The sequence below is a fragment of the Gobius niger genome (assembly GCF_951799975.1).
Source record: "Gobius niger genome assembly, chromosome: 4".
NCBI lineage: Eukaryota > Metazoa > Chordata > Actinopteri > Gobiiformes > Gobiidae > Gobius > Gobius niger.
The window spans coordinates 26365411-26390373 of NC_136855.1; the positions used below are offsets into that span (position 1 = coordinate 26365411).

The window sequence follows — 24963 nt, forward strand, 5'->3', positions numbered from 1 at the left end:
AACATTAATCATGCAGAGCCTCTGTGATGCCATTTCAAAGAGAGAAAAAGTTCAAATGAATTAACAAGGGAGAATCTTTTGCCACACTCAAACCACTGTGGTGCAGGTGTACTTTCGGGCCGCAAAAGCAACATGCATGCAAAACCTTTTTTGAATAAAGTTCTCACAGAGGGAGGCAGTGGGCTGTCAGATACTGAGATAATTAGTAGCAATGTATTTGACCAAAAAATATGACAGATTATTGAATCACAAAGCATTGAAAGCGCAAAATAAACAAGCCTGTAACCATGTTGCAGTGTTTTCTCCCTTATCATTATCATTTAGTTGTTTCAGTGATCCTGCATTCATATCCCATGTACTTCTTCTGCCTGTGGCGATGCATGAAGCTCCTCAGTGCATTTATAAATTTGTAAAGGTTTTCGATAAGAATTTTCAACATATCTTGATCATATCTTAATCTAAATCTTAATCTCTACTGCTGACAATAAAAGCAGAAAGATAAAATACATTGTAATGCATTGTTACAGGGGAAAAGGCTGTAGAAAGTGATTTTGCATAATACCCCTCATTCCTAAAACACCAAGAAAAAAAGGAGCCAGCTGCTATTTATATATGCCACTGTGGGTGAGGTATACGGAGCGAAAAAGGCCAGCGTCTCCCAAATGTCATCTGTCACCAGAGAACAGCTTTTGCTCAGATCACACCACCTGATTGCTCTCTTGACTTTTTATATTACATTGACAGCTACATTTTGTGTGGCATTGTCTTTTTTCTGCAAAAAGTGATTTGGTTTTATGGTAAATTCGGCCGTAAAAGTTAGAACACTCAGTTAAATATAACAGCACAAGTGTATTCAGTTTGTTGTTGTTTTTGATCTTGTGTTGGAAGTGAGAAGTCATGCGGAGGACACTTCTTGAGGGACATGCTGAATACAGCTTAGTGAACTGTGTCTGGCGGTTTAATGCCTTGTAGAGCGATTCAGCGAGGAAGACATTTTAAAATAAAGAATCATTTTGCATACTCCGACACGGTTGGGAAGAAATATTTTTGAATTTCATCATGACAGACATGAATATTACAGTAGATTGTTTTCATCTCACATTCAGTGTTCCTATGAAAAACATATTTTCCATGCTTGTTCATTTAAGAAGTCATCGTGGGATAAAACATGGTCTATTGGGCACTGAGATGTTGGAGGTCAGAATGGCAGCCTTATTTTTTATCAGCATGGGCAGCTTCAGGCTCCGAACAAAAGACTTAGAATAATAGGAGGTATGTGGACTTACATACATGCAGAGGAATTGATGATGTCACAAGCACAAAGACCATACTTGTCCGGGCCAGCTGTGGTATACAGGTGAGATCTTCATTCAGGCTCATGAGGGTCCATGAGGCAGCCTTCACTACTGGCTTCAAGGAGGGCTGGAGGGCAGCCTGGGCCAGCCTGTACCGCGGCATCAAAAAGGCCAAGAGACAGTACTCCAAGATAAAAAACTCAACACTAGTAGTGGCAGCAGAGACACTTGGATCCAGGTCATGTACTGAGATTCTCTGCTGTGGAACTTGCTTATTTCTTCACCCACATTTTTGACACCTCTCTGCAGCAGGCTGTTATGATCCCAACGGGCCTCAAAGCAACCACCATCATCCCGGTACCAAAGAGATCATCCTTCTAGCTTCCAACAACAACAGCCCAGTGGCACTTACTCCTATTCTAGGTGCTTTGAGCATAATACACCACATCTCGTCTGTTTCCTCCACCTGATCGGAGCCATATCAGTTTGCTTATTGATCAAATGGTGGTGGGTCTCAATATCAACAGATGAGACAAACTACAAGAGTGAGGTGAGCAGCCTAGCCAGTTTGTACACATGTAAAATCTCCCTCTAAATGTGGAAAAGACAAAGGAGTGCTCTCATCCAGCAGGCTCCTCTATCTTCTATCCTAGTGTACAAACACTACATCAGCTGGCTGTGATGAAGCTGCACTCTCTCCCCTCCCTGCCCCGTTTCCTCCTCCTGCATTCACAAACTGTGGTTCACTCCAGCCACTGTCCATGCGTGTCCATGAGTCACTGAACTCTGTTGGTTCTTGGTAGGGGTGGGAGATATATCATCTACAAGATGATATCGATATAGCAGTTTGGAAGATTTGCAAATGTACAATATTTTTATTTATTTATTTTATTTATTTATTTATTTCAGTCATGTTAGTTACATGTTTTCACATTTCAACAACTATACATGATTTTTTTTTTTTTTTTTTTTTTAAATATATATATATCTCCAATGTTAAAGGGGCTAGATGCAAGTTAGCCATGTTATACTAACTACTTAGTTAGGTACATTGTACCTAACTAATTTTAGTACAATGTAATGGGCTTTGTAACAGTGTGTAATAAGTTGTTGGGTTAGATACACAATGGAATAATATTCTAACTCTAACTCTAGGGTCTTGTGTCCTATTACATTATGTACTTACAAAGTACTACTACAAGTTGTTCCATTGTGTATGTACAACATAGGTACAAGTTATTACAGATTGTTTCAGAGCACATTACATTGTACTAAATTGAGCTAGGTACAATGTATCAAGGTACGGGGGGGGATAGGGAACAAATGTGTTTTTATAGTCCTTTTATAGTCTGTTCAGGACGATTATCTTTTTGAGTGACAAAGCGATGCAAATGAAGATATTTGCAGCACAGTCTTTGCTGAAGGTTTGCCAAAAATATTGCTGCATCATCGTTATCAAGAAATATCGAGATATTGATTTTCATCAATATCGCCCAGCCCTAGCTTGGTTTGTCTCAAAATGTTTGACGCACACCAGAGTCAGTTTGTAAAAAATAATGCAGTACGTTACTCATTACTTTAAAAAGTAATCCGATTATCCTATTGCGCTAAATCGTGTCACTCCCTTGCTAAGGCAGCCAACACTTTTGGCTGTTATGTTATTGCTTTGACATAATAATATGCCAGAGCTGACATTTAACCATAGTATCATTGTCAAGATAAAAAACAACAACATTTGTCCATTTAACAAAACAGAAATTTCAAGTCTTTATTTTTATTCTAGTTGCCATGAACAAGTTGGTTGATTGCCTTTTATTCCCCCCCCAGCCATCTTGGACAGAATGTGTTGTTTACAAACAAAGAGGTTTCGGCAGCAGTGACTACACGACCGTGATAACACTGTTGGACATAATGACATTCAACATGGAGTGCACAGATCCACACAAGCACCCACAGAGCAGACTGCTGCTCCGGAGCCCCCCGTCTCCCTCTTGTCACTCTCCCATCAGGATAAAAATACCACTGTGACCGGATATTCTGCTCATCGCTGTTGACAAACCAGAGACTAGGTTGTGATTAGTCCTCATTCAAGGCAGTGTGCTAATGACTATGCTCTCAGGGCCTCCTCTGATCTTCACTGATTTCTCACGCTGCTGTATTGACTTGCCCACCAACAAACCTCGCTTATTTGTGAAAGTGATTTAGGCTGTCTCAAATGTACCAAAAAAACACCAAAAAAACAGAATGGGGTGTGTTTCGGTTTACAGAGCAAACTTCTCATGGGTGCAAGTTGTGGTTGGATTATTAATTTGCTGCCATTTGTTCCCATTTGGCTGTGTGCTACATTTAGCATAATACAATGGTAAATACGTTCTTTGATAGATGTCAGCCATTGTGGCGCCCCTTGGGTTAAGAAAGCGAGAATATCTGTTTTTTCCCACTCAGTAAATCTATACAAAAAATATTTAAATCATCTAAATCAGCTAATCAGCTCTCTACTCATTGACTTGGCCATGGATGCTCTTTTAAAGATAAGAAAAGCGGGAATAATAGATTTAATGGGCTATTATGAGGCATACAATGAGGCTTTCCAGTGACTGTGACAGGTCCTCAACACTCTGAATGAGGTGCCTGTGTGATATGAATACCCGCGGTGGATTTTCTTTAAAAACGATTAGAGTGAAATGTGTAATCCTGCACAAACCCAATGGCAGGGAGCAGAGAGAGTCTTTTTGTGACTCCAGTGCTGCAGGCCTGTTTAGACAGATGATGGAAGGCTGTCCCTGTGGTCCAGTCCCAGTACTGCTTCAGATTCTCCCGTTTCGACCCCAACCATCATGACAGTGGCAGTTTGATCCTCTTGTTTTGGAGAAATCTCACCCATGCTTACTATTGTGAAATCGTAATCTTTTAAGACTGGAATTGTTCTCACCAGGTACAATGAAATATTTGACTAGGAACTAAACCAAGTCTAAAACGGGTCCAAATCAAAACAGTCTAAACTAGAAAAGCTAACTTAAATGCGTCACATTAAATGCAGTTAACCTGTCAACCTTATAAAGCAAACAAAAAGGGCTCATATTTTGAGCTTGCAGTTACAGTTTTGTTAGCATGAGCAATAACAATAAAGAAAATGTTATCTTTTATATGGTACAGCACATGGATATATGCCACCATGCTGCTTCGCATTCATCCTCATTAGTGATGTGAGAGTAGCTGAGTGCAGTGCAGCTCGGCTGTGTCTGGACAGTTCCATCAGCATCTTGGGACATATGTGTCTGGTCTCTCTGAGCCGCGCTCTTTTCACTCTCCCATCTGCCTAAGAACTCAGCCTGTGCCAACTTCTTACCCTGTTTCTTGAGCCACGGCTACCCAGGACTTTGTGTTTTTTTTAAAGCTGCCAAAACATTAATTAAAGGGGACTATACAGCATTTATGTGTAGAATGAGCCCAGACCTATTCACCACAATTGCGTCTAAAATCCTGCACGGGCTTAATATAGAACCTGCAGTTACGCATAAGACCTGAGGTGGCAGTAGTGAGCATAAAAATGAATAAACTTGCATCCAGTCCCTTTAACTGGCCAGACTAGTGATTGGGTGGCATGGTGGAAGAGTGGCTCCCATCTGGGGACAGGAGTCATCTCATGTGGGGGGGACATCCCATGTTCTAAACAAGCAGAAATAAATAAGGCATTATTTCGAAAAAACACAGGAATAATGTACTACACCAAGAGGGTCATTTACCAAGCGTTTGCTCACGTGCAAAAAAAAAAAATTTTTTTTTATAATGATTGAAAATGTACACAATGTATTGCCATTTTCCGCATGTCTTACTTTTGCAAATAGCCTCAAGATAAATGCATGACTGCTGTGGCAATTATGCAAATTTGAAGGCAATAAATTGAAGAGCATTTAACAAAGTCTACACTGAGCATTTTAGACGTCCCCCAGTCCTTGATGTCTCTTAAAATGCTGTAATTGAAAGCGCCGGCTATTTTAATATCTTTAGAAGCTTCCATTTTTTCTGTCTCCATTTCCTCAAAATGTAGTTTTACAAATGAAAAATATATCATTTTCAGTAAAGGAAATGGAGAGCCAGGGCTCATATATTATTTATTCTTTGTACAATTAATTTTACATTTTTTTTTGTTTTTTGTTTTTTCCATCCATTTTCTTCCACTTTATTTTTTCGAATGGAATTTGACGCCTCTGACTTTAGCATCAATTTAACAACACATTGTGTGTTAGAAAACATGACTTGCGTAGAACTAGGTCATAAGCTTAAACAGCAGTGTAGCTAATGCGTGGGTTTGAATGGTGGAGAGAGAAAGGTGCAGTTGTGTGGATGAGTATTTAGCCCAGGGCTAAATACTTTGTGTCAAAGAAAGGGAGAATAAGTACGGTAGACGAGTTGAGTTGTGTACCTATTACGAATTAACAAAAGTTTATTGGATAATTTTACCTTGCTTCATCAGCCAGATATCTGTATTCTTTGCTGAGCATCTCAGTCCACCCCCACCAATGAAATTCTTTACTGAAGACAGCAAACACACTAACTGCCCAAGATGCCTTTTTGGACACAATCAGATGAAAGGAGGCTTTATTCTCTTCTGGTACCCAGTGTTTTTTGTTATATTACTTGTAATGTAATGATGAGTGAGACGGTGCCAGGCTAATTTTATACCTGTATTCTTCTACAATACAAATATCGACAAAAACAATTACATGATATTTGAAAGTGTTAAAATGCTCAAATAAAACAGGTTTGGTGGCGAGAGTGTTAGAAGTTATTGATGTAATGCCACCTCCCTCTTACCATGTCTAATTGAAAATGCACTCCTTGAGAACAGCGTCCGCATCTGTATCCAGCCCAGGCCTCAGTTAAGAACAAACAATCGAACTTCTTGTCTCAAATCAAATCATTTACAATAAAAGTAGGTATTTGGTGGTTGTGGTATGGAGATAGGTCTGAGGTTATTGATGTTAACAGAGTGAATGATAGTTTTACCTTTAGTCCACTCTCTGTTGATTAAAACCGGGATGTTCATTATGGTGGGTCTGGAGGGGGACCTTCATGATGCTTCTATTGGGTGTTCAATGTTCTGTGAGAGGAGGCAGGATCTGGAGAGGTTGTGGTGGAGTCGGTCTGAATTTCCTTTCAAATGATTTGCCACTCATGGGTGTGAAATGTCTTTCTTTGTGTTTGTTGAATTGTCTTCTTGTTTAATTGTAATTGCAGTTTTAACTTGAACTGCAATTAATGTTATCACTACTACTACTGCTACTACTACTACTTAGTGTCGTTTTTTCACAAAGCCACTCAGCACTGCAACACAAGTAATGCAACAGGATTTCGAAAACTGAATCAGCAACAAGGAACTAAAAAGCACTTGTCTCCGTCTTCTATCAATTCTCAGTGGACTGTTCTTCTTACCACATCAACAGCTACACACCAGGCCCAGACTGTGAACAAGCGATAGCTTTTAGCTCTGTTTAACTCTTTATAGAATTCCTGTATTGCGTCGATCCCCTACATGATCCTGTACATGCACAAGTCGCTCAGATGGCGGAGTGAGAAAACAAATCTCCCCAGTGGCTGTGTGTACTATCCAATCTGAAAGAGATTTGAGCACTAGATCCTGACCTATTTCTGCTCTGTTCTTCTCTCCTTTGCTGTTCGTCAGATCTTCCATATGACCTATGACCTGGCCAGCGCCATGGTGAGGATAGTCAACTTGATTGGCATGATGCTGCTGCTGTGTCACTGGGATGGCTGCCTGCAGTTCTTAGTGCCCATGCTGCAGGACTTCCCCGCCGACTGTTGGGTGGCCAAAAATAAGATGGTGGTAAGTGGTTTTCTCAATTCATGTAGATTCATGTGACACAACAAGATCAAACAATTTGCCACGGTCTGTTTTTTGCCGTGTTTACAACATACTCTGAGGTGGCAAAAATACATTTACTCTTTCAACAACAAAAGGTCAGGTACCCCAGCTTTAATCAAAATGATTATTAAATCATAGTCTTCTGATTGTTGTTGTTTACTGTAAGCATCTACAAACACCATGGATCCTGAGGAATCATAATTACTGTTTGTGCTGAATTTCGGAGGTTGTTGAGATCTCTTTATTAGAATTTAAGACGAATAACGATAACATGCAGCCTGACATTGACCTACTTGCAGAAATCTTTAATTATCGCAAGCCTTTTTTTGTTTTCTGTTCTCTTTTTTAAAACGCATGTAGTTTTGCTTCAGTGAGATTTAGCTCTTAATCTGTGGTTTTCAAGCTTTGCAAAGATCATCATGTCCGTGTCAGAGTGTGTTACATGATGCTATAGTTGTCATTTGTCTAAGGAAGAGAACTATGTCACACCTGAGGTTTTAGCTCCACCTGCAGCTTTTATGTTAACCCCGTGTTACAGAGAGCCCGCTCCCAGCGTAATCAGATTTATTGTCAGGTCGTGGGTCTCTTAAAGCGCAGCGCTGCGAGCAATGAGCATTGATTTACTGTGAGTGAATGCGTCTTTCTTCTCTATCACATGCCAATAAATCAGTGCAGGTTTGTCACCTTAAAGAAGTGGCCTCAAAACAGATGAGTTTCAATTCACTCAGAGTAATGTGGTGTTTGTGTTTTTGTCAGTTATTGAGTGATTCCCAGATGATGAGATAAAAAACAGATATGATTCATTGTGCATTAATCGTAAACAGTTCATAATGTTTCATGTCAAAATGTAATTTAATGTCATATTTTCATACTCCTGTCCAAAGAAGAATATACCAAGCTTAGAAAGATGAATGGAAAATTAAATTCACTCAGGTGCTGAGCTTCAAAGCCTTTAAGCAGAGCTTGGGAATGCTCTCTGATAGAATTTAGTTGATTATCCACACAAAACTCGAAACGGCATCATAAATTAACTACTTGATGTTGTGAAACTTTTTGTTAAAGTAAAAATATATTAAAATGTTCTTAATATAGTTTTCCCCCTGTTTTTATACCATTTGGTTAAAAGAAAAAAAACATGAATCGTCATGAATCAAAAGGAGCAGAGGGAAGTAAAAAACGTACAATGCATTTACAAGTATCTACAACATAACGGGAGCACTCTGTAACTTTTTATTTGGACAATAAATATCCTGCTAATCTTCTGCCTACATTTTTAACAAAAACAAGGATTTTGAGGTTTCAATTGTGCTGTAAAGACTCCATAAGAAAGGTTCCATAAATCTATGAAACAGTCTTTACAGCACAATTGAAAGCCATCTTTCCTTGAATTTCTACAAATGTCATATTTACGTTCTCTCTTGATTAATCTGTTTTGTAGATTGATGAGTAAATTTTCCTGATGAGCTTTACGCATGCTTTAAAAAAAAAAAAAGATTTCTACCAATTCATTAAAGGGGCCAGATGCAAGTTAGCCATTTTAAGCCCACTACTGCCACCTCAGGTCATACGTGTAACTGCAGCTTCTATATTAAGCTCGTACATGACAGCACTTCGGACCCGAATTTGAGTGACAGTGCAGGATTTTAGAGGCAGTTGTGGTGAATAGGTCTGGGCTCATTCTACACATTGGGACATTGTTGGAACATGTAGGGGGAGGAAAATACATAATTTTAACATTTTTAAGCTTTGTATAGTCCCTTTAAGGGTCTTCAATAGCCTCTACAATGGACGTCAGAAAGCTAGACAAACAAACCGCATGTGCGATTTTGTTGTCACTTAGCGGAGCCGCTGGATCTTGTAATGATGAGCCTCCACCCTGGCTTAGATCTGTTAAAAGCCTTTTTCTCTCTTTCTTTGGGTGGGCTGCTGTTTGGTCAAGACGGGTCAGCTGGGGCCTTTCGTTTACATTGTTGTTGCTTTCTTGATAACTCCACATCTGAGAGCGTTGCTAGTATCGGCTCGTCATTATCGGATGTGGGACCTTTCGGACCGACAAAATGCAGGGAACAAAAGTACCGGCTACACTTTATGTGCTCCACATGTTTAAGTCTACTAGTTCACATAAATATAATGCATTTGCCTTGTCCGTTTTTGTGTGGCCCATTCTCATTCCAGTTATGTCATCTTGTCGCGGATCTTAACAGGATTTGGAAATTTTTCAGTTCATTTCTGTAAAAGAAAAAAATGGATACTAATGGAAATTGAAGCAAATTGAACAATTTGAAGTGTGTTCAGCTGGCTGGAAGTTGCTTAGACCAACACAGCTTATTATTCTCAAAGCTAATTTCTGGGGATGACAAATAAGCTCAAGTTTAGTTTTGTGGGTGATGGCAGCCTAACCAATAATATAGTTATTCATTTGGGTTTCTAGCCTTAGCTCTACATGTATCCATAGAGTAACATACTGTATGTAAAACCATGTTGTGTTATTTCTGTTGTTCTAGTGACAAAGTGTGTTCTGTGCAAGATTTGTGTTAACTGTATTAATCTCCAAAATGCTGGCTAAATTTGTGAGTTTATTATACAAATAATGTTGATTTCAAAGTGGAATTGATTCCATTGTTCTGTTTGAAGATGTATTGAGTAGAAAGATTCCTCCCGTGTAAAGGATGGAGCCTCTCATTAATATCAAAAGAGTGTTCTTTTGTTCATCAGAGGAAACATCACCTAATTAATTCCACTGCTCAGAAGAATAAACCTAAATATGACAGAATAACACGTTGTGAGGGCTCTGGGGCAGCCTCTGTTCAAATCAATATAATCTCATATTCGTTTAACATTACCTGAGAAGCGGCTGTCATTGATAGACTCACTCATGCTTGGTTTGGCCCTGATTGGAATCATTAGCAGGGATTTCTGTCTTCTTTTAAAGTAGCTGTCCTATTATCTTGCTGGGTCATTGCTCCTTACCTTTTCAGGAGAGGACTAATAAAATCACTATCTCGCAGGCTTTTTCCCACTGTGGAAATGAGTTTCAAAGCAATTTGGACATGTCACCCCAGGATACAGTTGATATTGATTTGCCATGAACTACCACTGGGATCTAAAAGGAAAAGACCAATTTATCTGCTACAAATGCGAAAACTCTGAGAGAAATCACATTTTTCTAAATAGCTGACCTAGTTTGTGTCATGCGGGCCTCTAGTGTCTCATGTCTTATCTACACTCTGTTTCAGGCTACTGCCCAAATGCTGGCTTTCTCAGCATTGGGAAGTGCTGTACATGTGTTGTTTTTTTCATAAATACACCCTTGTTGTAATGGCCACTTTCAGTAATAAAAGAAAACAATGTGCCAGCACACAAGTCACCATTTTGTTCCTGTCTCCTGTCTGTTACAGAACGACACTTGGGGACAGCAGTATTCCTACGCACTTTTCAAAGCAATGAGCCACATGTTGTGTATTGGGTATGGCATGTATCCCCCGGTGGGCATGACAGACGTGTGGCTCACCATCCTTAGCATGATCGTCGGTGCTACATGCTACGCCATGTTTGTGGGCCACGCTACTGCACTAATCCAGTCGCTGGACTCGTCTCGACGGCAATACCAGGAGAAGGTGAGTGCTGCTACCAAGTGTTTTGTCTTCTGTTTGTTTATTATAATAAAAATGTAATTGTGTTTTTGTATCCTGGACATTCTTAAAGTTATAGTCTGTAAGCTTAAAATGTTTTACATATGTATTAGATTGTGTAATTGTATAATGGACCGCCTGGGTTTTATATTTTTTTTACAATCCATGGGCTGTCACTTTGACCAATGAGGTGAGCTTTCCTGCCCTGTCGGGACCAATCAGGAGAGAAGGGGGGTGCAGGACCCTCGGTTCAGTGCATCACAGTGCAAGTACAATATAAAAAATAATTGGTTTTGACTGGTTTTGAAATAAAATAGCCTAAACGTTAACAATATTTATAGTCTCAGTAGTAAAATTTGTAAAATTGTAGTGCTCTAAATTGAAAAGAAAAAAGAAGCAGCGCCGTAGGCCATGTGCTTGGTAAGTGGTAGGTTCCACTTTATTTAAATATTAATATTAGCTTCAACGTGTTGTGAACCGGCGCTACAGCAGCTCTGGGACTTTTACAAAGACACACATCAGTGTTTCTTTTACCTAAACACCCAAGATTAAAAGTGGCTGGATCTGCACTGGGAATGTGTTTAGGCCTTAATGATGCACAAGCATTCCAAAAGCTAATGCTACAAGCTAAAGTTCCGATCGATCATGTGAAAACGAGAAATTGTTGATTTTGTTGTTTATTGCTCACATTTCATGTACAACTGGCCGTAGCCGATTGTTTAGCACTCGGAGCTATGTAGCTGCTAAGCAGGTAGCAGCTAACTCGCATCGATCCTGTGATGACAAGTATTATGCACTAAAAACGTCAATAAAGCCGGTAACTACATAAAGCAGCATTTAAGAGTATCACACACTGAGTCGGCCTTGATGCATTTGTGGTTTATTGTAGACTTTTCTTCAACAATGAGCTTTAGACGATTTTACCAGACTAAGAGACTAACATAGACGAGCCATTGTCCAGCGGCACAAATAATCGAAGACGCCGCTTTCATGTGTTTTTGGAGGATGTAAATGTGCAGGTGTGGATTGTCTACAGCCTTCAATTTAGCAGTAAGTGATGATGACATACATGCGCTCTGTTTGGATGCGCACATACATGTATGATACGCACCATGGAGCCTAAATATTAAGAAATATATACTAAAACTTGCAGCGTCACTTTGGTACGGTGCATTGTCAGATTTTTGCTCCACGTGAATTGTAACACCCCTACAAACTAGGAGTGGCTTTCAGATCTGTCTATAAGAACATACTGTCATCAGGAAATATTTGTGATATACAGTATATTCCATGTATCCAATGAATTGTAGAGAAAAGAGCCTCAGGCTCCTCTGTTCTACGAGCCTAATACTCTGACAGCTGGTTGTAATGGCTGAGCAGTGTTCCTGGGTGTCATGCCCTCTCCAGCCCCAGCATGGGCGATAATGAGCTGCGAGGCTGCCATATTGGCCACGTCTGCAGGGATGAAAGGATGGGGAGAGTTTGACACCCAGGTAATGGAGCCACAAACTCATAGTTACTAACAAAATGAATAACACACAGCAGATTGAGGTGCGAAACAACTACATTTGAGCAGAGATTAGCTCATTATCAAAAAGCTGTTTGCACTTTACAAACCAAAGATGTGTTGCAGCGAGGCAGATTGTCCACCAAAATTCTAGCAGCTGAATCAGTGTGCGCAAATATCAAATTTAGCCCATGATTAATACTGTTAATCAGAGTGAATATTTAATGAAAAGCAGAATCAACCCACAACTTGCTGGTTGCTCTTCTTTCGATATACTCTGCTGCTAACTTGTTTGAACAGCTGGTCTGTTTCAGCTCCCATCAGGATGTCCCAAAGTCATTTGCTGCTGATTCCGGGACCCGTCCCCGAGGAGCCTGAGAATCACCTCTTTGCTCAGAGCGCCCTTGATGCTCACCTGTTGGAAACTATTGTACACTGCAATTCATTTTTATGAGCCAAAGTTTTCTCCTTTATCTTGAATTTCATTTGCAGACTATGTACAATACTCGAGCTGGGAATTTTTTTTGGGGAAAAGTATTTGTGATATTGATTTATATCATTTTAATGTTCTCATCTTAAAAAAACACATATAGCTTTAAGTATTATGATTCATGAACATAGTTACTGTAGCCCTTTCAAATAAGTCTCAGCTTAAGCAAAAGATTAATGTTTTCCACTCCAGTGTAATTTAACACACAAAAATCTTCCCTTGTACTCCTCCGAACTCCAAACCAGGAGCTGTGGCTGCCATCAAATTGGCTGACAGATCTGACGATTAAAAAGCCCCATAGCAATAATTGAGTTTGACCAAATTAATTGTACAGCGGTCTCCTTTGCACTCTACCAAAGAAGTCGTACAAAGTATTTGAGCTGTCAACAGTCTGTCACATTGTAATTACTGGATTTGGATTTGTTGGCATTTTCATAATATATTTGTGATGTATTACACAGAGTGCTAAACTTATTATGGCTGTTACAAAGACACAATTAGCTTTTGCTATTTTTCTTATTAAACTAATACGATGCCTAATCCAATGGTTGGTCCCGGTGAGGCAGGTGGAGGGAAAAAAAAATCTAAAAAAACATCTAGAAATTCCAGGCATTACCCATTTTAGCCAACAACCCACTATAGCTACAAATAATCAGATTCATTTGAGAGTCCAACCCAACTTCAAAGCTTAGCAACATTGAGAGCTTAATTGACAGGAGCAACGAGTGAAACAAAACACAGATTAGACTACAAAAGATGAATTATCCTTGACTGTAAAATGATTTACAGATGTATTTACCTTTAGTCTACACACAACTGGCTCAATGAATGAACCGCTGCTAAGGCTTGAAAATAGTTCAAAGTACGTAGAAAGCTTGTCACTTGAGGATGCGGTGCTTATTTAAGGAAGCTCACTTTAAGGTGAACATTTAGGTCTACAATCATGGCCAACGTTAGCTATGCAGATGTACTTCTTAAATAGTGCAATTAACGTTACTTTGGAGGTGTGCAGAGTCATGTAGGACCTGCAACAGTTACAAGATAAATCTAAAGGCCAAAGCATCCATGTGCCATGTCAACACACACTGGAGCATCACGGCACTTCAAATGTTTTTCTCAAACCGTGCAGCGCTTAAAACATGTGATTTATCCATTTATCATAAATAAAATAAGACACGCAGGTCTGGGGAAAATGCGTCTCCTTTTTTGCATGTTCATAGTGTGTTGGTGACAGACAGAGTTTCCCTGCTCAAGCTGAATCAGGATCCTGATGATAATTTCTCTTTATCAGCTGCTCCTCTTGACCCTCCCAACAAAGTTTACTGCGGTCTCTTTGTGCGTCAGACCTGACTGTTTCACTGCAGAAGTGCAAAAAACATATGTTATCCCCGCCGCGTCTGGATTCAGCAGATCCCAATCGTGTCACAGGTGCATTCTTGATCTCAACTTCGGACTATCTGTCCGACCATAAGCCTCGTGCGCATCTGTAGGTATGTTATAAAATGAATGTCTTGGATTATTGGTAATTCTATTTGTGGATTAACAATGCGATATGATGGCACTGTGTTGTTTTTATACGAAAACAAAAGTGTGTTAATCGCAATATATTATACTGCAATACAGTTCTCCAGTTGTTTTGCACCGGGCCAGCACGCGCATGCGCCTTATTTAGTATGCATACGTCACATGAAATCTGTCTATGACACAGATGCTACGGCGTGCACACTCTTTCACTCTGCTAATCAGAGGGTGCGGCATAGAAGGGGACGAAGAGACTGGGGTGGTGGGTTCACGGGGTACACCAAAAATCCTGCAGTTTAGACCCCTACAAACACGTTTTGCAATGCATGGGATTCTTGTATTAGTTCTTATTTCAGTCATCTCTCAAATTGTAACGCTCTTTCCTGGACAAGTTTGAAACGTTTTACATGAGTTCCATGTGTGTTCATTAACATGGATTGTACGGACCAAATAAACAAATAAATATAATGTGTCAATTGAATCGTAACACATTGAGTGCCAACAATCCAGACCATTTTCATGATATTTGTAGCACCACTGCGTTCTATGTTATACTGTAGCTATGGACACATGCTGTGGCTCGTTTGAATTTTGAGACTCTTAAGCTCTCCGTGAGTGAAAACAGTTTAATTCCACGTGCCTCTGTTCCTGTGAAATCCTAGCTAAACAGAGGCTAGTTTTTCTAGAAATGGATATATTGCGTGTTTTATGAAACACTGATTAACTCCTCTCTCCTAATCTCTCCTCTCCTCCTCTCTGGACAGGCACTAATGTTATGGGAAGAGGCAAATGCCGAAATATCTCAGGTTCAAGTCAATTTTCAATAACAACATTGTTGACACATTTTGCCGCAGATCGATCGCGTGTGCATTTAAAGATTGAAGATTTTAACTGGATGTTTCTCAGTCGTAATTGGACTGATTGTAACTATTTAAAAACTCAGAGAAATGTTGAAATCTCAACTGTTTTGATCTTCATGGGAAGCCGCTCTGCTTTGTCAAATGTGCTCCAGTGAGCGAGAGAGAAGTGTCCGCATTAAAATATATGAACTGTCCAGATCGTGACTTCACAAGTTTTTGATCATCATTTATTTCACTTCTGTTCATCACAGAGCTACCAAAATCGCACATAAGGTGTATTTGAGTGTCTAGTTTCGTAATTTAAAAAACAATGCCAAAGCGAGTTTTTATGTTTTGGGCATTCAATGTGTTAATCTTAAAGAATAATTTGTAACACTAATTACTAATTAGAAATCCCGCAGGCCTATATCAAAAGCTATCATCTTAAGAAATGCTTGATCAAATGATCCAAGCATTCACAGTGCACTCAAAACTAACACATTGCAGAGTTTTTAAATAGATTTATTGTATTACCTCATATTACATTTAACTTGTTTCATGTAGCTTTTCTCCTCTGGAGTTACTACAACGTTGTGTTTGCCTACTGCAGAGGGAATATTGTGTAAGTTGTAATGCCTTATACAGCCGTATTGTCATGTAGTCTGGATAAAGATGAGTAATCTGCGTTTAAAGAATTTCAAAGCAGATTGCGTAATAAGGATGCTGTATTTAACTGCCTCATGATTGCAGGATAGCCTTGACTGTACTGTAAATGAGCTGCACAAAGCAGGCATGCTGTTCCGCTTATACACATACCATGAGGATATAGGATTAGAGCCCATATGTCCAGTCGGCAATATCGCAGCATGCAAACGTGACTTCCAGGTACTTGTTAGATTTTGATTGGAGGAACCCCTCTGGGAGGCTCCACTGATGAAACACAATCTGTGCAAGGATCTGTGAACTGTTGTGAGGAGAGAGGAGGAAGGAAAAATAAAGCTTGGGTCTCAAAGATGGTGGGAATTATCATCAGAAAGCCTGAGTATAATCTTTATTTGAATAGATTTCTATTAGAATGTGGCGCATGTGTTAAATGCCTTGGCTGTTAGAATCTACCAGGCAGGCTTAAATAGGGCCTAATATGAGTCACACAGTGTGTTAACTGCTATGCAAAGTAAAAAGCCCAGCAATCATCTATTGATGTTTATCATTGTTTTAGGGTTTGTCCGTAAATCATAGTTACAGGGACAGGACATTGATTCATAATAAAACTATTTTTTGTTTTGTAATGTCAGATGGGTCCATAAAGTCATGGGCAGGATTTTGAGCTAAATCAAAGATTTGTGCCAACCAATATTTTTAGGCAAGGTACGTTTATTTGTAGAGCAGAATTCATCCACAAGGCAATTCAAAGAGCTTCACAGTTATGTCTAATTACAATAAGACAGAGAGAATCAATCCATGAAACAACATGAAAATCAATTTATTACAGTAAGAGCAAAGAGTATAGATAAGATACTTTCAGTTTGGACTGAACAATTTTGCCAAACATTTACCGTTAATAACTTGTTGTTGCATGTACCTAAACTATAGCCTAGACTGAAACAATGAGATATTGAAACTGACTTATTTGAAACTGACTTACTTATATGAAATCCTTTAGAAACATATGAAATATAATTCCAAATAGTCCACATGGCCATTAACATATGACAGTGACATGACAGTATATTTATACTGTCAATGGCTTATACTGAATAATTATTTTGTAAATAGCCTAAATATCTTTATTTCTTGCTATTTGCCCCTGTGTTTTTGTCAGTGACTGTGAGATAAGTTCTTATCTTTATCCAAAACAGTCCCAAACATAAACCTCCTATACTAAGCCGCAAACGACTCTTTACTCTTTACAAGCAGCACAGGCTCACCTTCATCTCTGTGGAGGCAGAGATGTGTGAATCCGGAGGTGAGGGAGTTTCTGTGATCAGTGCAGTAGAGCGTGTAGCAGCGGGGGAATGGAGTGATTAGCCCTGCAGCTAATGCAATGCTAACGGAGAAGAAAGCAATAGTCCTTTGCGGTGGCTGCATTATAAACGCTGATATTTTCACTGTACATCCAAGTTCTATAGTGCACCTTAACTAGACTGAGAAGTAAAAAAAAGCATGTGGCGGATGTCGCGCCGTATCTCGCCGCTCCATTCATTTCTATGGGCGAAAATTGCGTGCCTCTGCGATTTTGAAATTCCGTTGTGTAATATTGCGATAAAATTGCCAATGCGATTTATCGTTCAACCCTACTTTCAGTTGTCAAAAATAACAATTTACAGCCTGGATTAGAACATTGTCAGAGTTGAGGCCTGTCTCACATCCCCATGAAGACTGTTCCAGATTTTAGCTACGTAAAACTGAAACACAGCCTCACCGTGTCTATTATTAACTACAGGAATATCAGGAGACCCCTCCCTGAGGGTCCGGGCCCGAGATGGTTCATATGGCTCTAGACCTTGAAGAGACTTGTACACAGGCAGAGCTGTTTTACTGATTTTACTACTTCTAATTTTGATATTCAACACTGATGTTTGTTTTAGGTTGGAAATTAGGTTCACCCGTGGGACACTGCCGCGAGTTATGACATGTCGGTCTCAGTAGACTTCAGAAGAAAATGACATTGCACTCTGTAACTCCTCCCATGTACCACAACTATGCAGATGACACTCAAATCTACGTGTCACTGACGGCTGGTGAACATGGGCCTGTAGATACACTCTGTCACTGCATCCAACAGATCAGTTTGTGGATGCAAAACAACTTTCTCCAACTAAACTCAGACAAAACTGAGATAATTGTTTTTGGCCCACAGGCACAAAGACAAAGTGTTGTCAGTCACCTTGAGTCTCTCTCTCTAAAACCAAAAAATCAGGTTAGAAATCTAGGAGTGATCATGGACTCAGACCTGAACTTAAACAGCCACATCAAAGCAATAACATCAGCAGCTTTTTACCATCTGAAAAACATTGCTAAGATCAGAGGAATAGTGTCAAAACCAGACTTAGAGAGACTTATCCATGCATTTGTCTCCAGCAGGTTAGACTACTGTAACGGCCTACTCACTGGCCTCTCTAAACGAGCTATCAGACAGCTACAGTACATCCAGAACGCTGCTGCTCGAGTCCTGACAAGAACCAGGAAATATGACCATATTAGTCCAGTGCTCCGGTCTCTGCACTGGCTTCCTGTCACTCAGAGAATAGACTTTAAAACAGCTCTGCTCGTGTACAAGTCTTTTCATGGTTTAGCACCAAAGTACATCTCTGACATGTTAGAGCCGTATGAACCATCTCGGGCCCTGAGAACTTCAGGGAGGGGCCTCCTGGTGGTTCCCAGAGTCAATAATAAACACGGTGAGGCTGCGTTTCAGTTTCATGCAGCTAAAATCTGGAACAGTCTTCACGAGGATGTGAGACAGGCCTCAACTCTGACAATGTTCAAATCCAGGCTGAAAACAGTTCTTTTTACCAATGCATATGACTGAAAGTATTTATCTGCACTCTCGCCTTTTACTGTAATTGATTAATTTTATGTTGATGTTTTTATTGATTCTATTTGTTTTCAACTGTGAAGCACTTTGAATTGCCTTGTGTATGAATTGTGCTCTACAAATAAACTTGCCTTGCCTTGCCTTGCCTATATCGCTAATTAACACTTTATAATTAAGCCCGACTGTTGTGGGGATAGTTAATGAGAACAGCACAAAGCTGATAGTTTGTGACTGAAAACACCTAAATTCTTTTATCTCAACTTTTTGATTCATGTATTGAGAGACGCCTTTTCATCTTTGAAGAAGTTTTGTTTTTCTGAGTTAGGTGAGGTAAAGTGAGGTGCTTTAGTTTATAAATCATGTAATCAGCCTCTCTGAAAATAGACAGTTAATGAAGGTGAAAAGTGCCTGTGTTTCCCTGAATGATTGCCTGCCTCATTGACGGAGCCAAGGACACAGCTGTCAACAAGTCAAGGAGCTTAATTCTGATTGTGCCTTACAGTGAGATCCGTTCTCTTCAGTCAGGGATTGACCGATGGCACTGATCCAAACACTCTTATTATTTTCATTCTGCAGCCATAACTTGTGAATTGAAGACTTTTAGCCATGACATAATGCCACAAAACAGAGCTTTATACATGCAGTACAGTATAACAGTGTTTCATTATACAATATATCGTAAAATGGCAAGTTTATTTCAGACGCAAATGTTTTTTTAGTGAGAACATAACCATTATTCTTGCATGATAAATCAATGTTCTTGTTGTGGCAATCATATTTTGCAAGGTTAAATGCTTGAGTTAAATGTTTGAACGTGTTTGTGTGGGGAGATGTGCATTTGTCTAAAATGTTATACAGTTATATGTGACTTGTCTGGGAAGGTCAGTAAGTCAACAACACACCTATGAGAAAAATAAACATTTACTGTAGAAAATGTATTCAAGTGACTTTCATCACTTTTAATAAATTATTCATGTTATGCTGCTTTGTGACCCCGAGAATATGAAAAATTTATATGAATATATACACATGACTTTGGTGCAAAATAGACGAGCATGTGAAAAGACAAAGACAAAAGATCTGCTAAATGATCAAAAAATACAAAATGGATGAGATACAAGAGAGAGCCACAACACCTGCGTGTGCCATGTTATTGCTGAGGTAATAAGATAAGTCACCCACATAAAAGACTGCCTGTTGTAATTTACTGTACCCAGGAACACAGTGTGCTGACCTTCCACAACACAATGAACAAGAGAGCTCATTATCTGACCTGACTGGTCCATAGGGAAGTTTAAAAGTATAAAATCAATCTCTATAGGAGTTTGGGTAATAACTTTGATATAATAATAATAATAACGCAATAACATAAATTGTCACCAATCATCACTTTGAGTTGGCTTTTCTGTTTCAGATCATGAGCAACCATTTGAGATGCATGATGGTTTCATGGTGGAATAATTACAGCTTTGATAATGACTGTGATCTAAATTAGTGAAGTAGAGCGGCTGTGTGAGGGTGCTGGTCCATTGACAATGACTGGGCAGGGAAAAATTCATTTTATAGCACAAATGTGATTCTATCTTCCAATCTTGGCACTAGGAGACGCCCTTCCAACAAACCTGTAATTAACACATGGGAAAGTTGTTTTTTATGCTGCCACCCATCCATGTATTTCTCCTTGATGAGAAACAAATGTCCTACTGTGCTATTTTATTCATTATTTGGACAATAGAAAAAAAAAACTTGAAATGTGGATTGTGACATACACACTCATTCTGGCATCCGATGAGAAACCTTGATGTCAAAACATTCATTAAAAACAATACTGAAATATTTTTAAGTGAGAGATTTGTAATTTGCTTACCTGCTTCAAAAGTCAAAAGTGTCAGGACAATATGACTGTGAGAGCAAGAATGCTTGCGCCCCCTAATGTCAGTCGCCTTCCACAGACCAGCATGCCAGGTGTGTGATAAGGTATGCTGTGTCATCCTAATTTATTGTCTTTGCGTGATCTGATCTTTATGATCTCCCTGATGTAAAGCTGATTTGAAAAACTTTGGCCTCGTACTTGTTGCTGTAGCCTAGTGGATAAGGCAGCTGCACTTGTTCAATCTTCACCTCCTTTCATATTCTTTCCTATCCAATAAAGCTTGCAGCCATAAGAGGAAAGAAAGATAGATAATAGTTGTTCCGGGGAAACCCTCCTATGCCCTTTGTTCTACCTCTGCATTTGATTGTTGCTGCCTTTCCCAGTGTGATGTACGGTCCCCAGTGTACTTCGAGCATGTGTATGATATTAACACCAGTTTCACTGGCTGATTCTGAAGAGCCCTGACAGCATTTTCGCTCTTACAAAAACAAAGTGACTTGCACAAGACAGCTGTCCTTATTTATCATGCTAGATTTCCACTAGACCGGTCTTTTGATGATCATCCCTGGGATTAGCAGTGACTGTGGTAGTGGAGTAGTAGAACAAAGAAGGAGACATCTAAGGTCAGCCATATCAGTGCATGCCGTGAGTGTTGGCAGCGTTGGAACGGTGATCAAAGTACACCTCCTTCTCTCTTTATGTTTATTGAGGGTCAAGGATTGTGCCTTTTATTATTCTCTGGGCACTTGTGTGCTGCTTTGATCTCATTCTGCAGACTCCAAATTAGAACTACTTGTGCACGTACTGCTTTCTTTTATTGAAAATATATATTTTTACATGATTTACTGTTTGTATCATAGGTAACAGCAATGAATACATTGTTTATAATATTTTGTAAGATTTTCATAGTCAAAGCCACAACAGAAATCCCCTTACATGGCTTTACAAATATTACTGATTTGATCGAGGAACATTTCCAAAGTCAGCAGTGCACACATCAACCTGAAATGGACAAGCAAAATCAGTGTCCAAATATACAACACCCGACAGTTAAGTAGCAAGTGGATATTTATCCCCAAGCAGGGTTTGCTTGGGAATAAATATCCTAAAACAAATAAATATGCTTCTTGACAAGAAAAACTGGGATCCCATGGATTCATCGCTACAGGAAGAGCTTTTAAGCCTGTTCAGCTTCCAGTCATTGCAGAGAAATACTTTGACAATGTCAAATAAGATTTTGGAAAAACAGCAATATCTATAAAATTCAATAATATTTTGTGATTGATATTGGTATAATATGATGTGATTTGTTTGCTTGACCTTTGCCACTGTTTTACTATAATGTTTTTGGAATAGAATGCAAGCATTTATGTTATTATACAGATTTTTATTGTTGAATAATACCTTAAAAATTAACAAACAAAAATGTGTCTTAGCTGTGAGCGGTTCACCTCCCCTCAGGCCTGACTGTAACTTTACTGGGAGCAGGACGTCTCCAGCTCGTGTCCATGGAGATATTGACTAAAGCAGACAAATATGAGATTAAAATAGGTTAAGTAAATAAGTAAGTGCTTAATAAACAAAATTCAGGTGTCAGTCCTGAGCTGTGGGCTTACCTGACCATCTTGGTTGGGAACACCGGAGCACTGTCTTCAGTGCTCCTCTGATCCTCTGAAACTCCTGGGTTTGTCTCTGTTTTAGAGCATGGTGTCCTGCACTGGTCAGGTTAGGGCCTCATCCAAATCCATTCTTTGATTACCCACTGCAAAAGTGAAACAAAACTAAAACATTTGTAGATCTAGTCGGAGCAGGTTTTGTATTGCTTGCAACAGTATAATCCAACATGTTACACTGCCTTCAAATATGCCCAGTCCTTAGGTGTTTTTTGTTTGTTTGTGTCCCTGTAGTATAAACAAGTGGAGCAGTACATGTCCTTTCACAAGCTGCCGGCTGATATGAGACAGAGAATTCATGACTACTATGAGCACCGTTATCAGGGCAAGATGTTTGATGAGGAAAGCATCCTGGGAGAGCTGAACGAGCCACTCCGTGAGGTAAGATGTGCCCACTATCTTTTGCTATTCCTTTTAGTATTGACACATTTGGCTTCTTAATCATTTGTTCTTCTTTTTTCTCTCTTATACAGGAAATAATCAACTTTAACTGTCGAAAACTTGTAGCAACCATGCCTCTGTTCGCCAACGCAGATCCGAACTTTGTCACTTCCATGCTGACCAAACTCAAGTTTGAGGTGTTTCAGCCTGGAGATTACATCATACGGGAGGGTACCATTGGCAAGAAGATGTACTTTATACAGCACGGTGTTGTCAGTGTGCTCACCAAGGGAAATAAGGAGACAAAGCTTTCAGATGGATCCTACTTTGGAGGTAAGGAAAAGTGATAAATGTATTATTTTCTTGTGATTTGGTCAATCACACAGATATTTATTTCCATGCAAGATGCCATACACATCTTATATGAATAATATTGAGCACACTCAACACCATGGCAACGATGAAGCAGGATGGGTAAATTCTATTTCATAAGTTACTAATATTTTAGATTAGCTAAAGCAAAACATACCTGAATCTATTTATTTCTGGTAATTCATTTCTGAATTTATTTGAAGTTTTAAATTTTCAAGTTTTAACTTTTTCTTGGTCCCGTGGACTCTGGGCCTGTGAAGATGTATACAAATAGTATAAGAGACCACATAAACTAAAAGCGGTCAAAGTGCAATTGTTATGAGGCTATGTGCCAACTTTTACTTTTGACTTTGGACCTTTTGAAGAAATGCAGTGGAGTAGAAAATAATAATAAATAGATTAAAATATAAGCATTTGTTTTATTACATTATGTTTATCACTGAAAAATTCCTACCAAACAAATGTGTGCTTGCTGTGAGCAACTCATCCCTCCTCAGACCTGACTGTAGCTTTACTGCAGCTTGTCTCCATGGAGATATTGACTAAAAACGGCCAAATATAAGAATTTAGGGAGTACAGGTTAGGGCCTCATCCAAATCCATTTGATTATCCACTGCAAAAATGGCTTTTCCTGGCTAGCTGGTCATTAGCAGCATGTTTTGTATTGCTGGCAACAGTATATTCCAAAATGTTACGCAGTGTGCCTTTAAGTACAGTACTTAATACATTTACTTTGTTTCTGCCGACCTCTGTTTAAAAGTTAAATATATCTATGTGATCAGACCATGAGAGGCTACAAATGAGCTCTTTTTTGTTTTGCTGTTCTTGTCTCTTAAAATTTTGCGGAACCTCATCTCTAATTCATGCCAACGCTTGAATGCATGCTGCAGTTTGCATTTAGTCAAGTCTATATATAGTCTAGTTTTGCAGATCAGAAGACAGTAATGTTATAGAGTGTACACATTTTTAATCCGCAATGTACTATGTTGTTAATCAGGGTCAGATAACACTTGCCCTCCTCACTGCTTCACGACCTTTGACACATGTGGCACACACTGCCACCATTCTGCCCGCACCAAATGCAGATTAATGTATCCCGTGACAAGTATCGTTAAGACCACTTCGGTAATGAGAAATTGTGGCGTAACATTTAACATCACATGACCTGTCTATGGAAGTTTAATTACGGCTTGCTGTCTCAAGTCCATCTTCATGCCCTCTCTCATGGGGTTCCACAGAAATAATGAAAAGATGACAGGCAATCTGTCTCCACGCATGCCAGGGCTAATCAGTGCTTTAGACAGCACATCCTTGGCTTCCTCCAGGGCAATGTTGTCTCAAATGTTGGCCAAGATGTTACATTTGCTTTAAAAAATACATCATTCCTATTCAAACTGATCTAAAAGTGATCTAATAGTGTCTAATGTCTTTATACTCTACTTTTTTTATTTTACCTGAGGCACCTTTTTTTCTTTAATCAAAGCTGGGGAGGCCAAAGACAGTGCCTTATTTAATATTATGATGACCAAGTTGTCATTATTTTTTTGTTGTTGTACATAAATTCATGTTTTGAAACATGTTTGAGAAATCATAGTGAATTGATATTTTTTTAAGCAGTATATGGATTTCCCCCACTTTTAAGCAAAGCTTCTCCATTAGGCTGTGACTATTCCTGGCAGTGGCACTCCTCTGAGGGTGTGAGGAGAGAGATGAGTGAGGTAAGCCGGGAGCCACTGGGAGTTTGTTACCAAACATGAAGTAGTCATTCATGAAATTAATTGGTGCTGGATCATCACTGGGAGTATGTATCTCAGGGAGGCTGTCAGTTAGGCTATAGCAAACAGGAAGTCAGAAGCAATGAGTTTTTAACAGATGGACTTGTTTATGCTGTGAGAGCAAAAGCTGCCCTGTCATATTAGTCTCACACGTTCAGCATGAGTGGGCGATATGTATGT

At 39.3% G+C, this 24963-nt stretch overlaps 1 protein-coding gene across 1 annotated transcript in view; it reads left to right on the forward strand.

The window, feature by feature from the left end:
• The window catches only part of hcn4 (hyperpolarization activated cyclic nucleotide-gated potassium channel 4), a 45219-nt gene that overhangs the window by 12157 nt on the left and 8099 nt on the right, over window positions 1-24963 (forward strand). The window contains exons 3-6 of the mRNA XM_079555477.1: window positions 6982-7143; window positions 10581-10799; window positions 22490-22636; window positions 22729-22969. Of these exons, the coding sequence (XP_079411603.1) occupies window positions 6982-7143; window positions 10581-10799; window positions 22490-22636; window positions 22729-22969 (769 nt within the window). The remainder of the gene's footprint in view (window positions 1-6981; window positions 7144-10580; window positions 10800-22489; window positions 22637-22728; window positions 22970-24963) is intronic.